The following is a 21,080-nucleotide window of genomic DNA, read 5'->3' as shown; positions in this document are numbered from 1 at the left end:
ATTCTGCTTTGTGGGAGTTTTTTACACAAAGTTAAGGGGCCCAAACTCCTTCAGATCCACTCGCTTGGCTAATTCGGTCGTTTTATTTTTTGCCTTCCTCTCCTGACTATTTCCATCTTCCAAATGGGGGTCAGTGACCCTGGCAGCCAAAAAACAATTGCCCTGTGAGGCTACAATTTTATAGTTATTGTTACTTTTAATACTTACCTTTCTATTTAGGCCCTCCCCTATTCATATTGGTATCTCTCTTTTAAACCACTGTCTGGTTGCTAGGTTAAACCTTGGCAACCTGATACCTGCTGAAATTCCAAACTGGAGAGCTGCTGAATAAAAAGCTAAATAATTCAAAAACCAAAAATAATAAAAAATGAAGACCAATTGCAAACTGTCTCAGAATTGCACTCTCTACATCAGTGTTTTTCAACCTTTTTTGGGCAAAGGCACACTTGTTTCATGAAAAAAATCACGAGGCACACCACCATTAGAAAATGTTAAAAAATTTAACTCTGTGCCCAGCAGCAGTGCCCCCCTAGTACACTGGTGCCCAGCAGCAGTGCCCCCCTAGTACATTGGTGCCAAGAGCAGTGCCCCCCTAGTACATTGGTGCCCAGCAGCAGTGCCCCCCTAGTACATTGGTGCCAAGAGCAGTGCCCCCCTAGTACACTGGTGCCCAGCAGCAGTGCCCCCCTAGTACATTGGTGCCCAGCAGCAGTGCCCCCCTAGTACATTGGTGCCCAGCAGCAGTGCCCCCCTAGTACATTGGTGCCAAGAGCAGTGCCCCCCTAGTACATTGGTGCCCAGCAGCAGTGCCCCCCTAGTACATTGGTGCCAAGAGCAGTGCCCCCCTAGTACATTGGTGCCCAGCAGCAGTGCCCCCTAGTACATTGGTGCCAAGAGCAGTGCCCCCCTAGTACATTGGTGCCCAGCAGCAGTGCCCCCCTAGTACATTGGTGCCAAGAGCAGTGCCCCCCTAGTACATTGGTGCCCAGCAGCAGTGCCCCCCTAGTACATTGGTGCCAAGAGCAGTGCCCCCCTAGTACATTGGTGCCCAGCAGCAGTGCCCCCCTAGTACATTGGTGCCAAGAGCAGTGCCCCCCTAGTACATTGGTGCCCAGCAGCAGTGCCCCCCTAGTACATTGGTGCCCAGCAGCAGTGCCCCCCTAGTACATTGGTGCCAAGAGCAGTGCCCCCCTAGTACACTGGTGCCCAGCAGCAGTGCCCCCCTAGTACATTGGTGCCCAGCAGCAGTGCCCCCCAGTACATTGGTGCCAAGAGACAGCCCCCCTAGTACATTGGTGCCCAGCAGCAGTGCCCCCATAAGTCAGTGTGCCCCGTGGCCCCCCCTAATACATTGGTGCCCAGCAGCATTTTACTCTTCGGCGGCTTCAGCAGCATCTTCCCCTCACGCGCGCCGCCTCTGCACTTCTGCCTACACGCGACCGCACACAGGCCCTTTTATAACGTTGCGCCCCGTGCGTACTGACGTCACCCGTACACACGGGGCGCAACCAATGACAGGGCCCGGATTTTTTTTTGAAAGTAAAAATTGCGGCCCTGCCTACGGCACACCAGGCAACATCTCGCGGTACACTAGTGTGCCGCGGAACAGCGGTTGAAAAACGCTGCTCTACATCATACTAAAAGGCAATTTCAACAACCCCTTTAATGGCAATACTGTTTAATCCATTAAAATATGCAGAAGGGTTCCGGTTTCTTTACGACGGATCCAGCAATGATCGTTTGCATTGGGGCAAATCTGCTTCAGCTTTTGGCGCATCAGGAGCCTATAATTCAACTCCGGGGTCCTGCAACACCTGGAGCTAAAAACACATTGTTTCAACCATTACCTGTAATCTTCTTCAGGAAAGTGCTCGACCTCCATTTTGTTTTTCCCTAGGCAAGATGGTTGTTCTAGTGCGGATGGTTATCCTATATAAAGTTAGTGAGAGCTGACTACTTGTTTTAATTACATTTTTATATTATTTGCTAAGCTGGCTCTGTGAGGCAGGCTGGATAGTATTATCGAAAGATCCCGATGACCGAATGATGCACAATACAATGCCAATACAATACAAGCTAAATGGTCGGCCATTTTCCCATCTTCTGGGTGCTCCATATTGTTTTGGGATTTATCCAGATAATTTTTCCCTTTATTATTTTGCCTCCAATTGTTTAGGGGTTGGTCATGAAGGGCGAGTGAGACAGGGTGACACGTCTCCTACTCTACTACTGGGCGAGGGCTGTTAGGGCCCCCAACAAAGGATCCTCTTTAGGCCAAACTAAAACCAGGCACCGTATATTATTAACATGTCAAACACACGGCCCTTCTGGCTGTCTTTTCTGCCCCCCTGGTGACTGTGCCTGACTGTACAGTAACTCTATAAAAAGTTTGCCCGGCCCCTTATGTGATTGAGTTTCACACCCCCCTGGCCTAGAGGATTGGTGGGGTGGGGGTGACGCGTTTTAATTAAAAGTCGTGACGACTAATGGCCCTGTGTGTCTTCGCCCATAAAGGTGCTTGAGATTAAATCTGCTCCTTGCACTTCTGTATGGTCCCCAGATGCCAAATTGAGCTCCAAATTGTACTTTACTGCACTAGTGTTTGTCAATAACCCCTTTTATATCCCCTTTAAACACTGCATTCTGGGAAAGGGGAAACGTCAGTAGAAGGGTGCGGCAGCTGAGGGGTTACAGTTGCGCTCCAGCAATTTCCCCCACAGTCACTTGGGTGTTAATCCCCATTCTTTAAAGCTACCTGCACCCCCCCCCCCCCCTCATGGCCACAATAATACTGGAATTCTGGGTAAAAAAGCTGCATTATGGGAAGAATTATGCACAAAACTGCACTTGTGGACATGAATGACCCCTAACACTGCCAATAAGCGCCTTGTGGAAGTCCAGAAATACAGAGTTAGAAAAACTACATTTCCCAGAATTCCTTTCTTATTTACAAACAGCTCTCAGCGCACATGTGGGAAATACGTCTCTAAACACAAGTTTAACCCTGCGTGTATCAATGCGCCTTGAATTAGGCAGCCAGTGCTGATTAGTTCCATAGTTATTGGTTATGAGCTCTGCTATTTCTGCTCACAGCCTGAGCAACTAATGGGCTGGAACGCTTGAAAGATCGGTGATATTTACACTTAAAAAACAATATGTGAGTTTTCCCTCTGTCCCTAACTCTGCAGTCTGTGAGTTTTCCCTCTGTCCCTAACTCTCTGTCCCGCCCTTGTGCTCACTGATCCAATCATTCTTCTCTGCTGCTCTCTGTCCCGCCCACATTCCCCTCCCAGCCAATGAGTGAGTGTCCCAGCTCCTCTCCTTTTTCTCACTTTCATCCAGCGCAGCTACAGGAGACAGAGCACCCACGGAAACAGGTGAGTGAGGGAGCGGGGCTGTATTCCCGAATGGAGGATTTTGAAAGAGCAGTGTTTCCGTGCTACCGACGTGAGGTAATTGCCCCAGATAAAGCCTAGAGCTGTGTGAGTGCAGGGGGCAAATAGGGGCAGCTGGGCTAATAATTGCCCCAGATAAAGCCTAGAGCTGTGTGAGTGCAGGGGGCAAATAGGGGCAGCTGGGCTAATAATTGCCCCAGATAAAGCCCAGAGCTGTGTGAGTGCAGGGGGCAAATAGGGGCAGCTGGGCTAATAATTGCCCCAGATAAAGCCTAGAGCTGTGTGAGTGCAGGGGGCAAATAGGGGCAGCTGGGCTAATAATTGCCCCAGATAAAGCCCAGAGCTGTGTGAGTGCAGGGGGCAAATAGGGGCAGCTGGGCTAATAATTGCCCCAGATAAAGCCTAGAGCTGTGTGAGTGCAGGGGGCAAATAGGGGCAGCTGGGCTAATAATTGCCCCAGATAAAGCCTAGAGCTGTGTGAGTGCAGGGGGCAAATAGGGGCAGCTGGGCTAATAATTGCCCCAGATAAAGCCTAGAGCTGTGTGAGTGCAGGGGGCAAATAGGGGCAGCTGGGCTAATAATTGCCCCAGATAAAGCCCAGAGCTGTGTGAGTGCAGGGGGCAAATAGGGGCAGCTGGGCTAATAATTGCCCCAGATAAAGCCTAGAGCTGTGTGAGTGCAGGGGGCAAATAGGGGCAGCTGGGCTAATAATTGCCCCAGATAAAGCCTAGAGCTGTGTGAGTGCAGGGGGCAAATAGGGGCAGCTGGGCTAATAATTGCCCCAGATAAAGCCTAGAGCTGTGTGAGTGCAGGGGGCAAATAGGGGCAGCTGGGCTAATAATTGCCCCAGATAAAGCCTAGAGCTGTGTGAGTGCAGGGGGCAAATAGGGGCAGCTGGGCTAATAATTGCCCCAGATAAAGCCCAGAGCTGTGTGAGTGCAGGGGGCAAATAGGGGCAGCTGGGCAGCTATACATACTGGGGGGCAGCAGGGGCAGGTAGGGAGAGTGGGGGAATAGTAGGGATAAGGGTTGGTGACCCTGGGGGGACATAAGGGGGTGGGTTGGGGGAAGCAGGCTGGGATGGGAGTGGGGGATTGGGGCAGATTGGGGTGTAAGTGGGCAGAGGGGAATAGAAATGTAAGGGTAAGTACATTGCTGCTATATTAGTAATACTGCCCCTGCCCTTACCTGCTGTGTTACCCACTGGGCAAGATGGAGACACTTTATACCCCCCGTGCCCGACCTGCAGCCAATCACTTGCACCCAGCGCCCAACAGCTGAAGGGTATCTGGGGTTCCTGCTGGGAGTTGTAGTGCAACAAGAGCTCTGATTGGCTGCTTTATATAAATAGGCTCTGAGTTTGCTCCCACCAGAACCAGCCGACATGGACCTTAATGGTACGAGTGCGAGGCTCTGGTTATAGAGCAGAGAGTCCATGAAACCTACTTCCCATCAGTTATGGCTAAAGGGAAAGTAACATGAACTGCTCATTATCTGAAAGCTGAATTTCCAGCAGCTTCAAACCCATTTGCCGATAGACCGGCTACTGCAATACTGTCCAACCCGTGTGGCCCCCACCCGTCTGGCTGCTGTAATTTACCTTTGTGTAATTTACCTTTGTGGTATCAGTACTGAGATTAACTGGCTCTCCCTGCATTGTTCCACCTCAGATTCAGGCTGTAATCCCCTGTATTGTTTAAACATGTAAAGCCCTGTAGTGTTCACACCTTTTAATCTCTGCATTGTTCACCCCCTGCAGTGTTCACACCTCAGGCTCAGACTGTAGGCGCCACATTGTTCCCCTGTTCACACCTCAAACAGGCTGTGGGGGAAGTGCCAGCATTGTGTCAATGTATGTACTACCTTCCCTACCCTGCCTGTGTGTGCCATCCTCTGCCTTCCCTACCCTGACTGTGTGTGCCATCCTCTGCCTTCCCTACCCTGACTGTGTGTGCCATACTCTGCCTTCCCTACCCTGACTGTGTGTGCCATACTCTGCCTTCCCTACCCTGACTGTGTGTGCCATACTCTGCCTTCCCTACCCTGCCTGTGTGTGCCATACTCTGCCTTCCCTACCCTGCCTGTGTGTGCCATACTCTGCCTGCCCTACCCTGCCTGTGTGTGCCATACTCTGCCTTCCCTACCCTGCCTGTGTGTGCCATCCTCTGCCTTCCCTACCCTGCCTGTGTGTGCCATCCTCTGCCTGCCCTACCCTTCCTGTGTGTGCCATCCTCTGCCTGCCCTACCCTGCCTGTGTGTGCCATCCTCTGCCTTCCCTACCCTGCCTGTGTGTGCCATCCTCTGCCTGCCCTACCCTGCCTGTGTGTGCCATCCTCTGCCTGCCCTACCCTGCCTGTGTGTGCCATCCTCTGCCTGCCCTACCCTGCCTGTGTGTGCCATCCTCTGCCTTCCCTACCCTGCCTGTGTGTGCCATCCTCTGCCTTCCCTACCCTGCCTGTGTGTGCCATCCTCTGCCTTCCCTACCCTGCCTGTGTGTGCCATCCTCTGCCTTCCCTACCCTGCCTGTGTGTGCCATACTCTGCCTGCCGTACCCTGCCTGTGTGTGGGCAGGCTATAAAATCCCCTATAGAAATGTCTAATTGCTTAATTCCACTTCCAGGCCTGTCCCTCCCTCAAGGAGCCAATGGGAATGTGGGAGGAAGCGAGTGACCCAGTGATGGGGAAGAAGGATAAAAATGAGGAGCGGAAGGAGAGAATCCTGAATCTCACACTGGAGATTATCTATCTGCTGACTGGAGAGGTGAGGGGGGCACTGTGAGTGGCACAGTGAGAAGAGACTGTCTGTCTGTACAAAGGGGGTCTCTCTGCTGCGTTACACACTCATCATTCTCTCTCCCTCTCAATACATAGGGCTACGTCATCCCTAAGAAGAAGAGCCCAACTGTGGGTTTGGGGGCCCTGCATGCCCCTGGCTCCGTCATACAGAAGGAAAATGACAAGAAGATCCTGGAACTCATCTCCAACATCATCCAGCTGCTGACTGGAGAGGTGGGTGCGGCCCCCCAATCCCCCCTTATTGTTTAGTAACAGTGTATGATAATCCCTTTCTCTGGCTGGGGGATGACTGTAACATTGTGTGTGCCAGGTTGCCATAAGGTGTGAGGATGTTTCCATCTATTTTTCCTTGGAGGAGTGGGAGTATATAAAAGGAAACCAGGCCCTTTACAGGGAAGGGATAAAGGAGGAGGAGGAGGAGCCCCAGCAGCTCCGCCCACTGGGTGAGTAATGGTTGCTTTTGCTTGTATACTGGAATGTGGTGGTATATTTACAGTGTTGCTGATATGAAAGAGACAAGTCATAGAATGCTTTTACATTTAAAAAATGAAGAATTTGTTTATGTTTTTTTAAAGCTCTTTATATTTTATTTTAGTCAGGTTTGATTCATAATTTTTCATTAAATTTGCACATTGCACAGTGTGTGCTGATAACGGGTTGATACAGATTTTCCTTAGCATCTTCAAACAAACAGTTTTGGAGGGCACACCCCAATGGCTAAAGTACAAAATAGCTGGTTTTAAAGCAGAAAAAAAAGAGAAAAAGGGTGCAACTGAAAATCTATCCCCCCAAGTCCACATTGGATCAGGGTTGGGCTAATTATTAACCCTATCTGTAACAATGGCCCCTTTATTGGAGCTCCCTATAGATCCTCTCAGGTCCCTGTCTGGGTTTCCAATGAAGGGTGGGCGTGTCCTAACGGTCCCTGTAGGAGGGGAGAGCCAATCACAGCCCTGCAGTCACACAAGCACAGACAGGCTTCAGTTCCCTATCAGGTCAGCCTAGCTGCTGAAGTGAATAATATGGGGGAGAGGGGCAGCCATGTTTGGTTCCCCTGATAAGCTGAAAGGATTGTTATAGGAAATCATGTACTTGTAGCTGGGGTGTCACTGTAAATTGGGGATCCCCAACCATTTTGTGAGCCACATGTAAAATAAGTTGGGGAGCAACAAGCATGAAAAATGTTCCCGGGGTTACAAATAGGAGCTCTGATTGGCTATTTGGTAGGCCCTGTGTGGGCTGGCAGCCTACATGCCTTCCCATTGGTGATTGACTTTATTGCCGCTGGGAAGGTATTTCGACAGCAGCCGAGATTTAACTGTGGGTGACTAATCTCCCCATTGGCCAATCATTGAGTGACACTTACATGAAACCAGACTGGTTGGGGTTAATGAATGCAGAGATCCTCTTGGTCAGTGTTTTTGCAGTAGGGAGAGAGGCCTATAGGGAGAGCAAAGGGTTGGATTAGTAGCGATTTGCAGCCGGTAACTGTTGCCACTAAAAAGGACTTGGGAAGTGAGTAAAGGAGGCCACACACGGGCAGATTCCAGCTGCTGATGCGGGTCCTTAAGACCCACTCGGAAGCTTATCTCCAACAGGCCCCCCTGACTAATATTTGCCCAAAAATTGGGCGAATGTCAATCGGACAGGCTAAATTTTTCATCGGATAGGGAAGCGCATCAGCTCATTAATGCGGCCCTTGCTCTGACTCCTCCTATCCCTGCCATTGGCCCTAGGGCCAAACTAACGCATTAGCACGATACCCCCCACCCAAGGTGGGCATACTGGGGAAAGATTTGCTCATTTGCAGAGGTGGCAGATCTTGCCGTGTTTGGCCACCCTAAATCTCCAGACACTGACACCAGAAATACATCTATCATAACATTGGCTTTGCACAAGCTTTAGCAATGGGAGTATTTGCGCATTGCATTTACATTCCCTATCTAAACCCCCATGTTCCTCTGTGAGATGGCGGCCATATTTGTGCAGCAGGAGTCCGTTGGCATTAGAAGCTATAAGTGCAGTCATGTTAAGGATTTCAAGTAACAATCATTTACAAAAGCAGATCTATTAGCAGAAAGTGATCAACATGACCTATAGGGATCTTTGTATGTACATGAGTATTTTGAAGAGTATTTTTTTAGTGTCAGTATCACTTTAAGAGAGCAGCTGCCATTTTAGCTTGGTCTGACTTAATTTCCAGGCAGCAGGCAGGAAACTGCTTTCAGCTCAGATCACAGCAGGGAGGGGAGAGGGAAAGAGCAGGGAGGGGAGGGGGAGAGAGCAGGGAGGGGAGGGGGAGAAAGCAGAATGAACTTCACTGAGTTAATGCAATGCTATCAGCCCTATCTAAGGAACATTCTTTGAATGACTTTATGCATTGCACCCTGGCCCCAGAAATGCTGGTAGAGTTGCAGTAATTCAGTAAAGTTCTCCATTGGCAGAATTATATTTGTCAGCAGCAGTTTCCTAATTTGTTATTTTGTATTTTGTGTGAGGCATACGGGCGCCCAAATCTCTCAAGTCTTTCTCCTTCTCCTCTTCTTAATGTGTGTAAATAAGGATTTTTTATTTCTAAATTACTGAGAGGAATAGAGTTCATTGTTTTGCTGCCGTGTGGTGAGGAGGAGCCTCCTGCAAAGGGGGCCACAATCTTAAGGTGGCCATACACGTGGCGATCCGACGATGTTTCGTACGACCATCGGTCGCACGAAACATCGTAAGATCCGCCACACACCATTCAGGGCTGAATCGGCAGGTAAGGAGGTAGAAACAATAGGATTTCTACCTCCTTCTGCCGATTCAGCTCTGAAGGGAGAATTTTGGTCAGGCGCCTTCTATGGCGCCCGATCAAAATTTTCAAACTTGTCCGATCGGCGAGTCGTCCGATATCGGCAGCTTCCTGCGATATCGGTCGACTCGCCGACATGCCATACACGCACCGATTATCGTACGAAACGAGGTTTCGTACGATAATATCGGTGCGTGTATGGCCACCTTTAGGCTTGTGTATTGGTTGTTAAAGCGCTTGTCATAAAAAGCAGTGAGTTTGAGAGGAGACGGCTGTTACGAGCTTGTTGTTAGGGGCTGCAGTAAGTTGATTCATAGGAAGTAACGGGCCGATTGTAGCTGCCAATATCAGTCCCTTAAACCGATTCAGTAACTTATCAGCCCATGTAGGGGCACTAACAACGGGCCTGCCCGACCGACATCTGGCCTGAAATTGGGCAGATATTGATCGGGCAGGTTAAAAGATTTAGTTGGATCGGCTTGTTGATGCGGTCCCCGAACCGACTGCCCCATTGCTGTCATTATAATATGATCGAATTAGCCCGATATCGCCTACCCGTAGGTGGGGATATCGGGAGAAGATCCGCTCGCTTGGCCTGAAATCGGCCAGATCTCGATCGGGCAGGTTAAAAAAAATCTAGTCGGATCGGGGACCGCATCGGCTCGTTGATGCAGTCGCTGGACCGACTGTGCCTATGCCCGTCATTATAATTCTATCGTTTGGCCTGGATTCTCCTGATATCGCCCACCTGTAGGTGGGGATATCGGGAGAAGATCTGCTTGCTTGGCGAGGTCGTGCACGGCCACCTTTACTGCTGCAGATTTTCTTTTTTTTCTCTGGGTCTTTCCCTGTGGAACTGCTACAGTATTGGGCTGTTTATGTTTGGGAGCAGATGTGTGAGCGTTGCCTCCATGCTGTGTTGGAAATGCACAGTGCGGGGGGCAGGGCTGAAATCTCCTGTAGGATCCAAATTAACATTCCAACCAGAAGAGCCTTTGAACTTCACCTAATGAAATCCCTTTCATTTAGGGATAAACTGAATCCATTATGTTGGGATTTGGCCGAACCCTTAATCCTTAGTGGAAGATTTAACCGCATCCTAATTTGCACGTGTAAATCAGGAAAAGGAAGGCTCTGGCATAAGGCAGGGAGACCTCAGTATTTGCTGTAACAAATGATTACAGCGAAACATTTTCAGCTTCTGTATTTATGTGGAAAAAGGTCACATGATCTTAAGGATTCGGATTGGGTACGGCCAGGAGCGTGGGTTCGGCTCAATCTGAATCCTGCTGAAAAAGGCCAAATCTTGGTCGAATCCTGGATTTGGTGCATCACTACTTTTAATTAAAAACTCTCTGTAGTTTAGCCAATCAGGAGAGAAGACTGGGTTTGGTCCAATTGTGCTGTTACAGGGGTCATCCACTCTATAGTTACAGGAATGGAATTCACCAATCATTTCTTACAGCAAATACTGAGGTCTCCCTGCCTTATGCCCGAGCCTGGGGCCCGAGGCCGTAACACAATCACATAGGGAACCTCATACCGAATGTTCCATTTGTTCCCTGAACCCATCACTTTTAAAGTCCATATTGGAAGTTACACGGTGCCGACTCACTCACACATAATAAACCTTCAACTTGGTAAAAACCAAGTCCAAGAGATTGTGGTTTAGAGTTTATAGTTCTACTCATCGGTGACCCAGACAGATCGGAGAATAGACCCACACGTCACTCTGCTAAATAGGAAAATCTCATAGATTGTTGAATTTTGATAATTGTTTTTGCTGCTAAAAGAAGTTTGTAGAAAAAAAGCACAGCCATTCCTACCTCTCACTCAGAGTTAAGGATAAGCCTGTTGGATTATAGTCAAGGAAAAATGATCTAAAATTCACCAGAATAAGCACTAGGGATGCACCAAATCCAGGATTCGGTTCGGTATTTGGCCGAATCCCTTGGGATGGATTTGGGGGTTCGGCCGAACCCAAAAAACTGGTTTCGGTGCATCCCTAATAAACACATGTAATTCCTAAGGGGCTGATTCATCAAAGTACGAGTTTGAATCTCGAAATGGGTAAAATTCGGATTAGACACGATAATTTCTGATGATCGGAAATGTCACGAAAATGCTTACGAAAAAATCGTATTAGTCACAATAATATCGTATTGGCGATCCGAAAGTGACGAAATTTTCGTACCCAAACGATCATAAACACCAGGAAAATCTTTCCCACTTTGATCCTTCAGTGCAGAAAGTCACGCTACCGAAGCTTGAATGAAACTTTCGTACTTGTTGCGACAAATACAATTTTTCCGCGTAAATTTGGACGCACAGTACGAAAAAGTTATGCAAATTAATATGAAAACTTTTTGGATTTAATTGTACTTTGATAAATGGTTGTATTCCTAATACTAACAGCTGATGGTTAATTACCCAGTCTCTGCTGAACCTTTTACGTCCCCTTCTATATCCCCCCGGATTGCCGGAGATGATAATGTCTATTTCCTACTGTGATATCCATTGATATTGGATGAAAAATACACATTTGTACAGTTTAATGATGGTTTCTTATTTGTTTATGGAAAGTGCTTGTTCTCAGAAATCCAAACTGATCCCACTCCTTTCTATATAGAATCGTGTGCTTTTACTTATTGTAAAATAACAATAATAACAATAAGCAAATATCTCTGATTGAGCATCAATAACAGTCTCTATCCTTCCCTTTAGCAGCCTGTGAGTATAAAGATGGGAGCGATGTTACAGCACATACGGAAGCAACTTTATGTTGTAATAATGATGGGAATCTCACAAACCCTGATGTTTCTACTGCGGAACAGCCCCCACCGGCCAATGGGATTAAAGAGGAGGCGGCTTCATGGAAAGAGGGAAACCAATCCGATTGCAGCATTAATCCCCTTACAGAACAGATACAGGGAACAGACACACCTACTCCTATCATGGGGTGCAGCCTGAATAGCAGCTCGGCAGAGGATTATATATCGGTCGTTATTAAAGAGGAGGCGGCTTCATGGGAAGGCGGAAACCAATCCGATTGCAGCATTAATCCCCTTACAGAACAGATAAAGGGAACAGACACGCCTACTCCTATCATGGGGAGCAGCCTGAATAACAGCTCGGCAGAGGATTATATATCGGTTGTTATTAAAGAGGAGGCGGCTTCATGGGAAGGGGGAAACCAATCAGATTGCAGCATTAATCCCCTTACAGAACAGATACAGGGAATAGTAACACCTATCATGGGGTGCAGCCTGTTCAACACAACGTATAATGGATATGAAAATGCCGACACATTCCCACATATATCTGGCATAATGCATAATACTTACAGCTACAGTCAGTACAATAACCATTTTGGTTATCAGAGAGACTTTTACAAACCCCAAGAATCCCACAAAAAGAAGCGTTTTCCTTGTCCTGATTGTGGGAGATGTTTCTCGCATCGGCCTAACCTTGAGCGCCATCAGAGGATTCACACAGGGGAGAAACCGTATCCTTGTTCCTATTGTGGGAAATTTTTTGCAAGTCAACCTAACCTTGATCGTCATCACAGAACCCACACAGGGGAGAAACCATTTCCTTGTCCCGAGTGTGGGCGATGCTTTGCCTCCTCATCTGAGCTTATTGTCCATCAGAGAACCCACACAGGGGTGAAACCTTTTCCTTGTCCCGAGTGTGGGAAATCGTTCACCAACTCAACACGCCTTAGAGATCATCACAGAACCCACACGGGGGAGAAACCGTATCCTTGTCCTGAGTGTGGGAAATGTTTCTCAAATCGAATCAACCTTGCTTCTCACAAAAAGACTCACACAGGGGAGAAACCTTACTTTTGTACAGAGTGTGGGAAATGTTTCGGAAAGCAGTCGCACCTCAGTCGTCATAAAAGAACCCACACAGGGGAGAAACCCTATCCTTGTTTGGAGTGTGGGAAACGTTTTTCAGACCGATCGGTCCTTAATAAACATCAAATAACCCACACAGGGGAGAAACCATTCCCTTGTACGATATGTGGGAAATGTTTTTCATACAAAAATAATCTAAAAACACATTCTTATCTTCACAACAAGCCATAAGCTGGTTCCCAGCGTCCTTTACAAACCAGGCCGACATCTTCCCCATTGATCCCATCTTCATTTGTGTTTATGGAGGAACAAGTTTATGTACAATAGAATCTTTTTAGAATTTTATAGAATAACACGTTTTTTTGGTAGGATGATGCCGGTGAGAAGGGGGACGTCTATCAACACTGAAGGGAAGGAGGCCGTTTAATCACTGAATTTGTGTGTCAGGTTTATTCATTGGTGAATGCAAATTTAGGTTTGAGTAGTAGTTAGTAGGAAATGGCGCCATACTGGGGGGGGTGTTAGAATCCATTATGCTGTTATTTATGCTTTGTAAGGGGGTAATACACGTGTTTGAATATGTATCAGGTGGTTGTTTTTATGAATAAAATTATGCCGTTGGCAAGGAACGTTTATTGAGACGTGATATTTCACAGAATATTTTGTGCCTTTCCTGCGTGGGCGGGGCTTTCAAAATACAGTAGTATTTAGACATTACCTTACTTTCCCAGGTGCCCACAGCCACGTGACTTCCTTTCCCCCCCAGCAACTAAACGTTGAGCAAGTAACAATTACAAATGCACCGAACCCACTCGATTTGGCCGAATCCGGAACCAAATCCGAATCCTAATTAACGTGCTCATTAGGATCAGAAGGGGTCGTTGCGGCGAAAATTTTTGGACAGTTTTATTGACAAAAGTCAATATTTATACAGCACCCCCATATACATGTATTTTACATAGTCCCTCTGTGATAGGCCGGTACACTGTGTATACGATGGCAAAAGTCATTTAAATTGGCTTCAAAAACATACAGAGGTAAGTGCGGAGCTGCCCATGTATTGGCACAGTTATGAGGTTTTTAGACCCAATGACCAAACGTAGGTTTAACGTTCCTTCTCTAATTACATGTAATACTACAGGGCTTATTTATCTACCCTAGGGACCCCCAACCAGTGCCCTGTGAGTTACATGTTGCTCCCCAACCCCTTTGATGTTGCTCTCCCAATGGCCCTAAAGCAAGTGCTCATTTTTGAATTTCGGACTTCATAGAGACTTTGTATACTGCCACAAAAGAACCTTCTGTAGTCTGTGGGTACACATTGGGGTACCCAATAGCCCTTATTGGGGCCTTTTTCATGCTTGTGTTGCTCCCCAACTTTTTTTTTAATTTAATTGTTGCTCAAGGGTAAATAAGGTTGGGGTGCCCTGATCCGGTGCAGATGTGGGTAAGACTAAATTGAGGAAAGCATAGGGGTGACCTTGTACGGAGAAGCACTAAGAGTCCCGCGGCACTGCATTTCCATGAATGTAATGGGGGTCTCCCCTGGGCCAAGGCTGGGGGTCTTCCAAAAGGAAATCTCCCTAAACGGGGGGGGGGGGGGGGGGGTGGGATCATTACTTCCCCAGGCTGAAGCTCATTGGATATACAGTTTGATGGGACCGTAATGGGGGCGCTGCCGCCGTAAGGCAAGTTGAAAAACTCACCGCAACCGGTAGAGCCCCCAAAGTTACCAGGGGCAGCAAAAAGGCCTTCCTGATAACTTTGAGCCAAATTTCCAGTTTCTAAAGTGGTAAGTTAGCTCTGCTAGTGCTCTGTACACTATCAATGTGCCCCCTGGACCCCCGCCATCGCAAGAAAAGGTAAGTGCTGGGGGGGCAGCATCGCAGGAGGCGGCTCAGGGCCAGAAATGCCCCAGGGAACTTGGCTTCAACCCCTTTGCATGAATGGAGCAATTAACAAAAGGGGGGGGGGGAATTTCCTAACGTTCAATTTTTATTTTGGCACAAAAATACCATTTTGTAGTGGAAAAAAATGTGACTTTTTGGACATTTTTTATGAATCAAAGTCAAAAATACACCCTAAACCCTGTTGAGATCAGGTAGAAGCCAATGGCTGATGTCCCTTTCTACCACTGAATCTTTCTTTGCTTCCAGGTTTTTGGGTGTTTTTGTTGCTGACTTTTACATGACAATACGAAAAAGTTGCGGTTTTAAGATTTTTTTTCTCCAGTTTTTTCCTTTTGTTGAGTTTAGTTGTTGTTTCAAAAACCACGGAAAGTCACAAAATCAAGGTAAAAATCTTTTTTTTTTTTTTTTTTTTTTAAGAATTTATAAAAAAAATTTCCGGTGGGCATATATTCCCAGCAAACTTCCGCATTTTGCCAGTTTTTTGGCAAAGATTCACAGTGAAAAAAATTAACGAAACAAAAAGCCACCAAGAAAAAAAAACGTTGCAGAGAAAAATGTTGCTAAGACAAAAAAGTTGCTGCAAAAAAACCCCAAAAACATCCATTTACCCATTGGAGTGAGAAAAAAAGTTGCATGTAAAAAATTCCATGTTTTGCGAAATTTTTTAGCAGTTTTTCCTTGAAGAGAAACGGGACAAATTGGCTCTTCGCTAATTAACACCAACGACTACACGGAATTCTCACAAGAACACCAATAAAACCTGTTTGCTCAGGCACCAGACTGAGGGGGGCGGGGTCAATAAAAGGCTTCTGCCTTCCTGTAATTGGCAGGTCAGATTACAAGATTTAACCTGTATCAGTGCTGGGAGGAACCCCAACACATGGGGATAAAGGGACAGACTTGTTCAGTGCTGGGAAACTGCTTATTGCTCCCAACTCCAATTGCAGGAACAGAGAACAGGGAGCCGGATTTACTCACATCAGCTGGGATTCTCATTGGGGGATTCTTTTGCATATTAATTGGCCCTAGAGAGCTGGGAAAGTTTTATTGGGCAATATTGCTTTAAAGGGCACCTATCGGTAGAACATTTTTTACCCCAGTGGAAGGGCAGATTAATAGAGCCCACACTCTGATTGGGAGAAACAATACCATTTTGTGCAAAAAATGCCCCTAACGGGCACTATGCCCCCAGCAACAGGAGGGGCTCCCAGTGTGGGCAGCCATTTTGTGGCACTAACATGCAATTGGTACTTAGTGCCCCAGTTTGCTCATTATGTGCATGAGAGTCCCGCCCTCCAGGGCCAATTGATATACAAAAGAATCCTCCAATGAAAATCTAACATTTTATTCTCGAATCAACAAATGTATTTGTAGCTGTAATATTGGTGTGTAGGCGCCATCTCAGTGCCTTGTGCCTGAGTCTGAGCTTTCAGCCAGCGCTACTCATTAGAACTGCTTTCAGCTAACCTATTGTTTCTCCTACTCCCATGTAACTGGAGGAGTCCCAAGCCGGACTTGGATTTCTTACTATTGAGTGCTATTCTGATACCTACTGGGAGCTGCTATCTTGCTCCCTTCCCATTGTTCTGCTGATCGGCTGCTGGGGGTGAGGGGGGGGGGGGATATCACTCCAACTTGCAGCGCAGCAGTAAAGTGTGCCTGAGTCTGAGCTTTCAGCCAGCGCTACACATTAGAACTGCTTTCAGCTAACCTATTGTTTCTCCTACTCCCATGTAACTGGAGGAGTCCCAAGCCGGACTTGGATTTCTTACTATTGAGTGCTATTCTGATACCTACTGGGAGCTGCTATCTTGCTCCCTTCCCATTGTTCTGCTGATCGGCTGCTGGGGGTGAGGGGGGGGGGGGGGATATCACTCCAACTTGCAGCGCAGCAGTAAAGTGTGCCTGAGTCTGAGCTTTCAGTCAGCGCTACACATTAGAACTGCTTTCAGCTAACCTATTGTTTCTCCTACTCCCATGTAACTGGAGGAATTCCTTGCAACTTGTCAGACAGTTACTGACCCCTCACATATATTTCAGGCTTAGTTGCTAGTGATGTGCAGGTTCATCTATAACCCGAGACCCGCGGGCTTTACCTATAGGTCACGTGGGTTAGGGTTCAAATTTGGGCGACCATTATGGGTTCAGGTTGGGTGCGGGTCCTGCAATGGCAACATTTTGTGGGATAGAGTTGGGTGCAAACTGAGTTTTATTTATAACCCAAACATCCCCTATTGCTGCTGTGAGGGGTGTGCAGTCAGGGGGCTCCCAGGCAGAGCTTCAACCTACATGTGTCTGTTCCGCTTCAACTGAGCAGCCAGTGCTGATTGCTTGTCATAGTTACTGGTTTTGTGCAACGTTATTTTCTGTGAGGGAAAAATCCTAAACAGTGAAGTTATTTTACACTTACAAAGCAGTCTGTGAGTTTTCCCTCTGTCCCTAACTCTGCAGTCTGTGAGTTTTCCCTCTGTCCCTAACTCTGCAGTCTGTGAGTTTTCCCTCTGTCCCTAACTCTGTGCCCTTGTGCTCACTGATCCAATCATTCTTCTCCGCTGCTCTCTGTCCCGCCCACATTCCCCTCCCAGCCAATGAGTGAGTGTCCCAGCTCCTCAGTTCCCTCCCTCACAGCTACAGGCAGCAGAGCAGTGTGGGAAAGAGGTGAGTAAGGGAGCGGGGCTGCACTAATGGTGGCACTAAAGGAGCAGTGTTACCTTGTTGTTCCCAACACATGAGCTGATTCCCAGGGACACTTTGCTACTGAGTCAGTGCAGTTTCTGTGGCAGCTCCAAGCCCAACCCACCCACCATAAGTGAATTCCTCTCCCATTTGGTACCAAGGCCCCCCTGCAGCCTGAGGGGAAGCACTGAGGGGCCCATTCTTGGCAGGAAAGGGAAAGTGTTGATTGGCAGACATTGCATCATTAGAGGGAAGTTTAACAGGGGATTGTGGGATTGGTAGTTCAGCCCATGGCTAGACTAGTGATTCTATTCCCTGCTTGGAATTGTTTTGGGGGATATTGCTGGGAATAATCCCCTATAGAAATGTGTAAGTGCTTAATTCCACTTCCAGGCCCCTCCCTCCCACAAGGAGCCAATGGGAATGTGGGAGGAAGCGAGTGACCCAGTGATGGGGAAGAAGGATAAAAATGAGGAGCGGAAGGAGAGAATCCTGAATCTCACACTGGAGATTATCTATCTGCTGACTGGAGAGGTGAGGGGGGCACTGTGAGTGGCACAGTGAGAAGAGACTGTCTGTCTGTACAAAGGGGGTCTCTCTGCTGCGTTACACACTCATCATTCTCTCTCCCTCTCAATACATAGGGCTACGTCATCCCTAAGAAGAAGAGCCCAACTGTGGGTTTGGGGGCCCTGCATGCCCCTGGCTCCGTCATACAGAAGGAAAATGACAAGAAGATCCTGGAACTCATCTCCAACATCATCCAGCTGCTGACTGGAGAGGTGGGTGCGGCCCCCCAATCCCCCCTTATTGTTTAGTAACAGTGTATGATAATCCCTTTCTCTGGCTGGGGGATGACTGTAACATTGTGTGTGCCAGGTTGCCATAAGGTGTGAGGATGTTTCCATCTATTTTTCCTTGGAGGAGTGGGAGTATATAAAAGGAAACAAGGCCCTTTACAGGGAAGGGATAAAGGAGGAGGAGGAGCCCCAGCAGCTCCGCCCACTGGGTGAGTAATGGTTTCTATACAGAATGTTTTGTCTTTCAGAGACCTGGAAGAATTTGATGCCTATTTATACCCAGTTAATTTTCCATGGAACAGGCACATAGCTATTATACAGAATTTTAAAAATAATATATTATTATTAATACACTTCCTCATTAGCATAACCTGGTGATGTCAGTGAGTGACAGGCAGAACTGTGCAATAGCAGCCCAAGTCCCTCCCCCGTGTCTCTCTGCTCCCGGCCTGTTTCTAATACCAATCAGAACGGGGTCTGACCAGTTGATTATTCCTATAAATTGTTATTGATTAATGGATAAATAAATCAGTTCTAGAGAGGGATTAGTGGCCGGGGGAATAACGAGTGAATCCTGTTGCTGTTGGCAGAGCCGGGCCGACCAGTATGCCATCCCCCCAGTGATTTACATTCTAGCCAGTAAGATGGCATTGCCGGGAGATTGGTCGCAGCGCAACTAATCTCCCCGTGTGTCATGACCAAACGTAGTGAGTTTGAGAGGAGCAGAGGCCCTTTCAATCTGAGGCCAGACTCCGCCTCCCCATCATACAGGTCTGTAACAGTTGCCTTTATGTTGTGCTCCTACCTTGAGGTGATCCTGCCGTAGGGGCCACTTCTTGCCCCACTCTGCTTGTTGCCTAGGGATGGAAAGACTAATCAGAAATACTGTAATGGCTTTAAACACCGTCCCAATGTTTCTCCAGGGGAGGAGCCTCAGATATTATGATCTACAGCATCGTCACCAGTTCATGAATGTCAACTACTTTTTGTATTGGGTTCATGTCTCTATCCTTCCCTTTAGCAGCCTGTGAGTATAAAGATGGGAGCGATGTTACAGCACATACGGAAGCAACTTTATGTTGTAATAATGATGGGAATCTCACACACCCTGATGTTTCTCCAGCGGAACAGCCCCCACCGGCCAATGGGATTAAAGAGGAAGAGGCTTCATGTGAAGGGGGAAACCAATCAGATTGCAGCATTAATCCCCTTACAAAACAGATACAGGGAACAGACACGCCTACTCCTATCATGGGGAGCAGCCTGAATAACAGCTCGGCAGTTAATTATGCATCAAATCATATTAAGGAGGAGTTAATTTCTTCATGGGAAGGGGCAAACCAATCAGATTGCAGCATTAATCCACTCACAGAAAAGATTGAGGTAGCAGATATGCCTACTCCTATCATGGGATATGGCCTGAATAACAGCTCATTAGCAAATTATATATCGGTCGTTATTAAAGAGGAGGCGGCTTCATGGGAAGGAGGAAACCAATCAGATTGCAGCATTAATCCCCTTACAGAACAGATACATGGAACAGACACACCTACTCCTATCATGGGGTGCAGCCTGAATATATCGGAGGGTATTAAAGAGGAACCGGCTTCCTGCAAAGAGGAAAACCAATCAGGATATAATATTATTACAGTTTCAGAACCAGTACAGGGAACAGATATACCTACTAGTATTATGGGATGCAGCCTGAATAACAGTTTGTCAGCCAATTATATAGAAAATGGGATTAAAGATGAGGCGACCTCATGGGTAGGAAGAAACCAATCAGATTGCAGCATTAATCCCCTTACAGAGCAGATACAGGGAACAGATACACCTACTCCTATCATGGGATGCAGCCTGAATAACAGCCCTATAAAAATGACGTGTAATAAATACAATGAAAATGCAGCTAGGTCCCCACATAAATCTCACTCAGCAAAGAACCCATCCAGCCACAATGAGCGAAGCTTTGATACCCATCAAGCAATCCAAACAGGAGAGAAACGATTCCCTTGTTCTGAGTGTGGGAAATGGTTTGCTTCCCAAAAATATCTTAGTTTCCATCAGAGAATCCACACAGAAGAGAAACCTTATTCCTGCCGTGAATGCGGGAAATGTTTATCAACGCAAGCGAGCCTTGATCGCCATTACAGAACCCACACACGGGATAAAGATTCCTTTTGTTCAGTGTGTAAAAAATATTATTCAAACCCGTCGTTTCTTAGAATCCACCAAGAACGAGCCCACGCAAAAGAGAAACCATTTTCTTGTTCGGAATGTGGGAAGCGCTTTATTAATGAAACGGAACTCACTGTCCATCGGCGGCGGACTCACACAGGGGAGAAACCATTTGTATGTCCTGATTGTGGGAAATCTTATTCCAGCACCACAAACCTCACTATCCATTACAGAACCCACACAGGGGAGAAACCGTATCCCTGTCCTGATTGTGGGAAACGTTTTGCTACTTTATCATCTGCTACTACACATCGACAGAGAATTCACACAGACGACAAACCGATTTCCTGTCCCGAATGTGGGAAACGTTTCATTACAGTATTTGAACTCACTGCCCATCAGAGAATGCACACGGGAGAGAAACCTTTTTCTTGCACTGAATGTGACAAATCGTTTGCACGTAAGGGCAGCCTCAAAACACATTTTCTGGAAATTCACGCAGATTGAAACCCATTGGCTCCTTGTCATCGTGTGGAAAAAGTTGTAAACTTTTGTTTTTTTACATCATTTATATCCTGTTCATTTTCAAAATACTTGGCAATTTCGACAAATATAAAGGGGCTGTTTATGAACGTTTGTGGGTTCTTTTTGGTTTTCACAAATCGTGGTTTTTC

At 47.1% G+C, this 21,080-nt stretch overlaps 3 protein-coding genes across 3 annotated transcripts in view; all 3 read left to right on the top strand.

Moving 5' to 3' along the window:
* Positions 1 to 21,080, top strand: part of h2ac14 (H2A clustered histone 14) — a 1,193,713-nt gene that overhangs the window by 1,141,923 nt on the left and 30,710 nt on the right.
* On the top strand, positions 6,013 to 13,467 carry zfp160 (zinc finger protein 160). Its single transcript, NM_001016517.2, is given in 4 exon segments — positions 6,013 to 6,156; positions 6,267 to 6,404; positions 6,502 to 6,634; positions 11,710 to 13,467. Coding segments are annotated over 4 exon segments (1,719 nt in total). The 5' UTR covers positions 6,013 to 6,072; the 3' UTR covers positions 13,074 to 13,467.
* LOC108644768 (oocyte zinc finger protein XlCOF7.1-like) lies at positions 17,846 to 21,042 on the top strand. Its single transcript, XM_031893039.1, has 5 exons — positions 17,846 to 17,962; positions 18,073 to 18,210; positions 18,308 to 18,437; positions 19,250 to 19,611; positions 20,050 to 21,042. Exons 1-5 carry the CDS (start codon positions 17,846 to 17,848, stop codon positions 20,911 to 20,913), a joined length of 1,611 nt encoding a protein of 536 aa, XP_031748899.1. The 3' UTR covers positions 20,914 to 21,042.

The sequence above is a fragment of the Xenopus tropicalis genome, chromosome 9, assembly GCF_000004195.4.
Source record: "Xenopus tropicalis strain Nigerian chromosome 9, UCB_Xtro_10.0, whole genome shotgun sequence".
NCBI lineage: Eukaryota > Metazoa > Chordata > Amphibia > Anura > Pipidae > Xenopus > Xenopus tropicalis.
The sequence above is the reverse complement of the archived record's forward strand: the minus strand, read 5'-3'. Positions and strand labels throughout refer to the sequence as shown.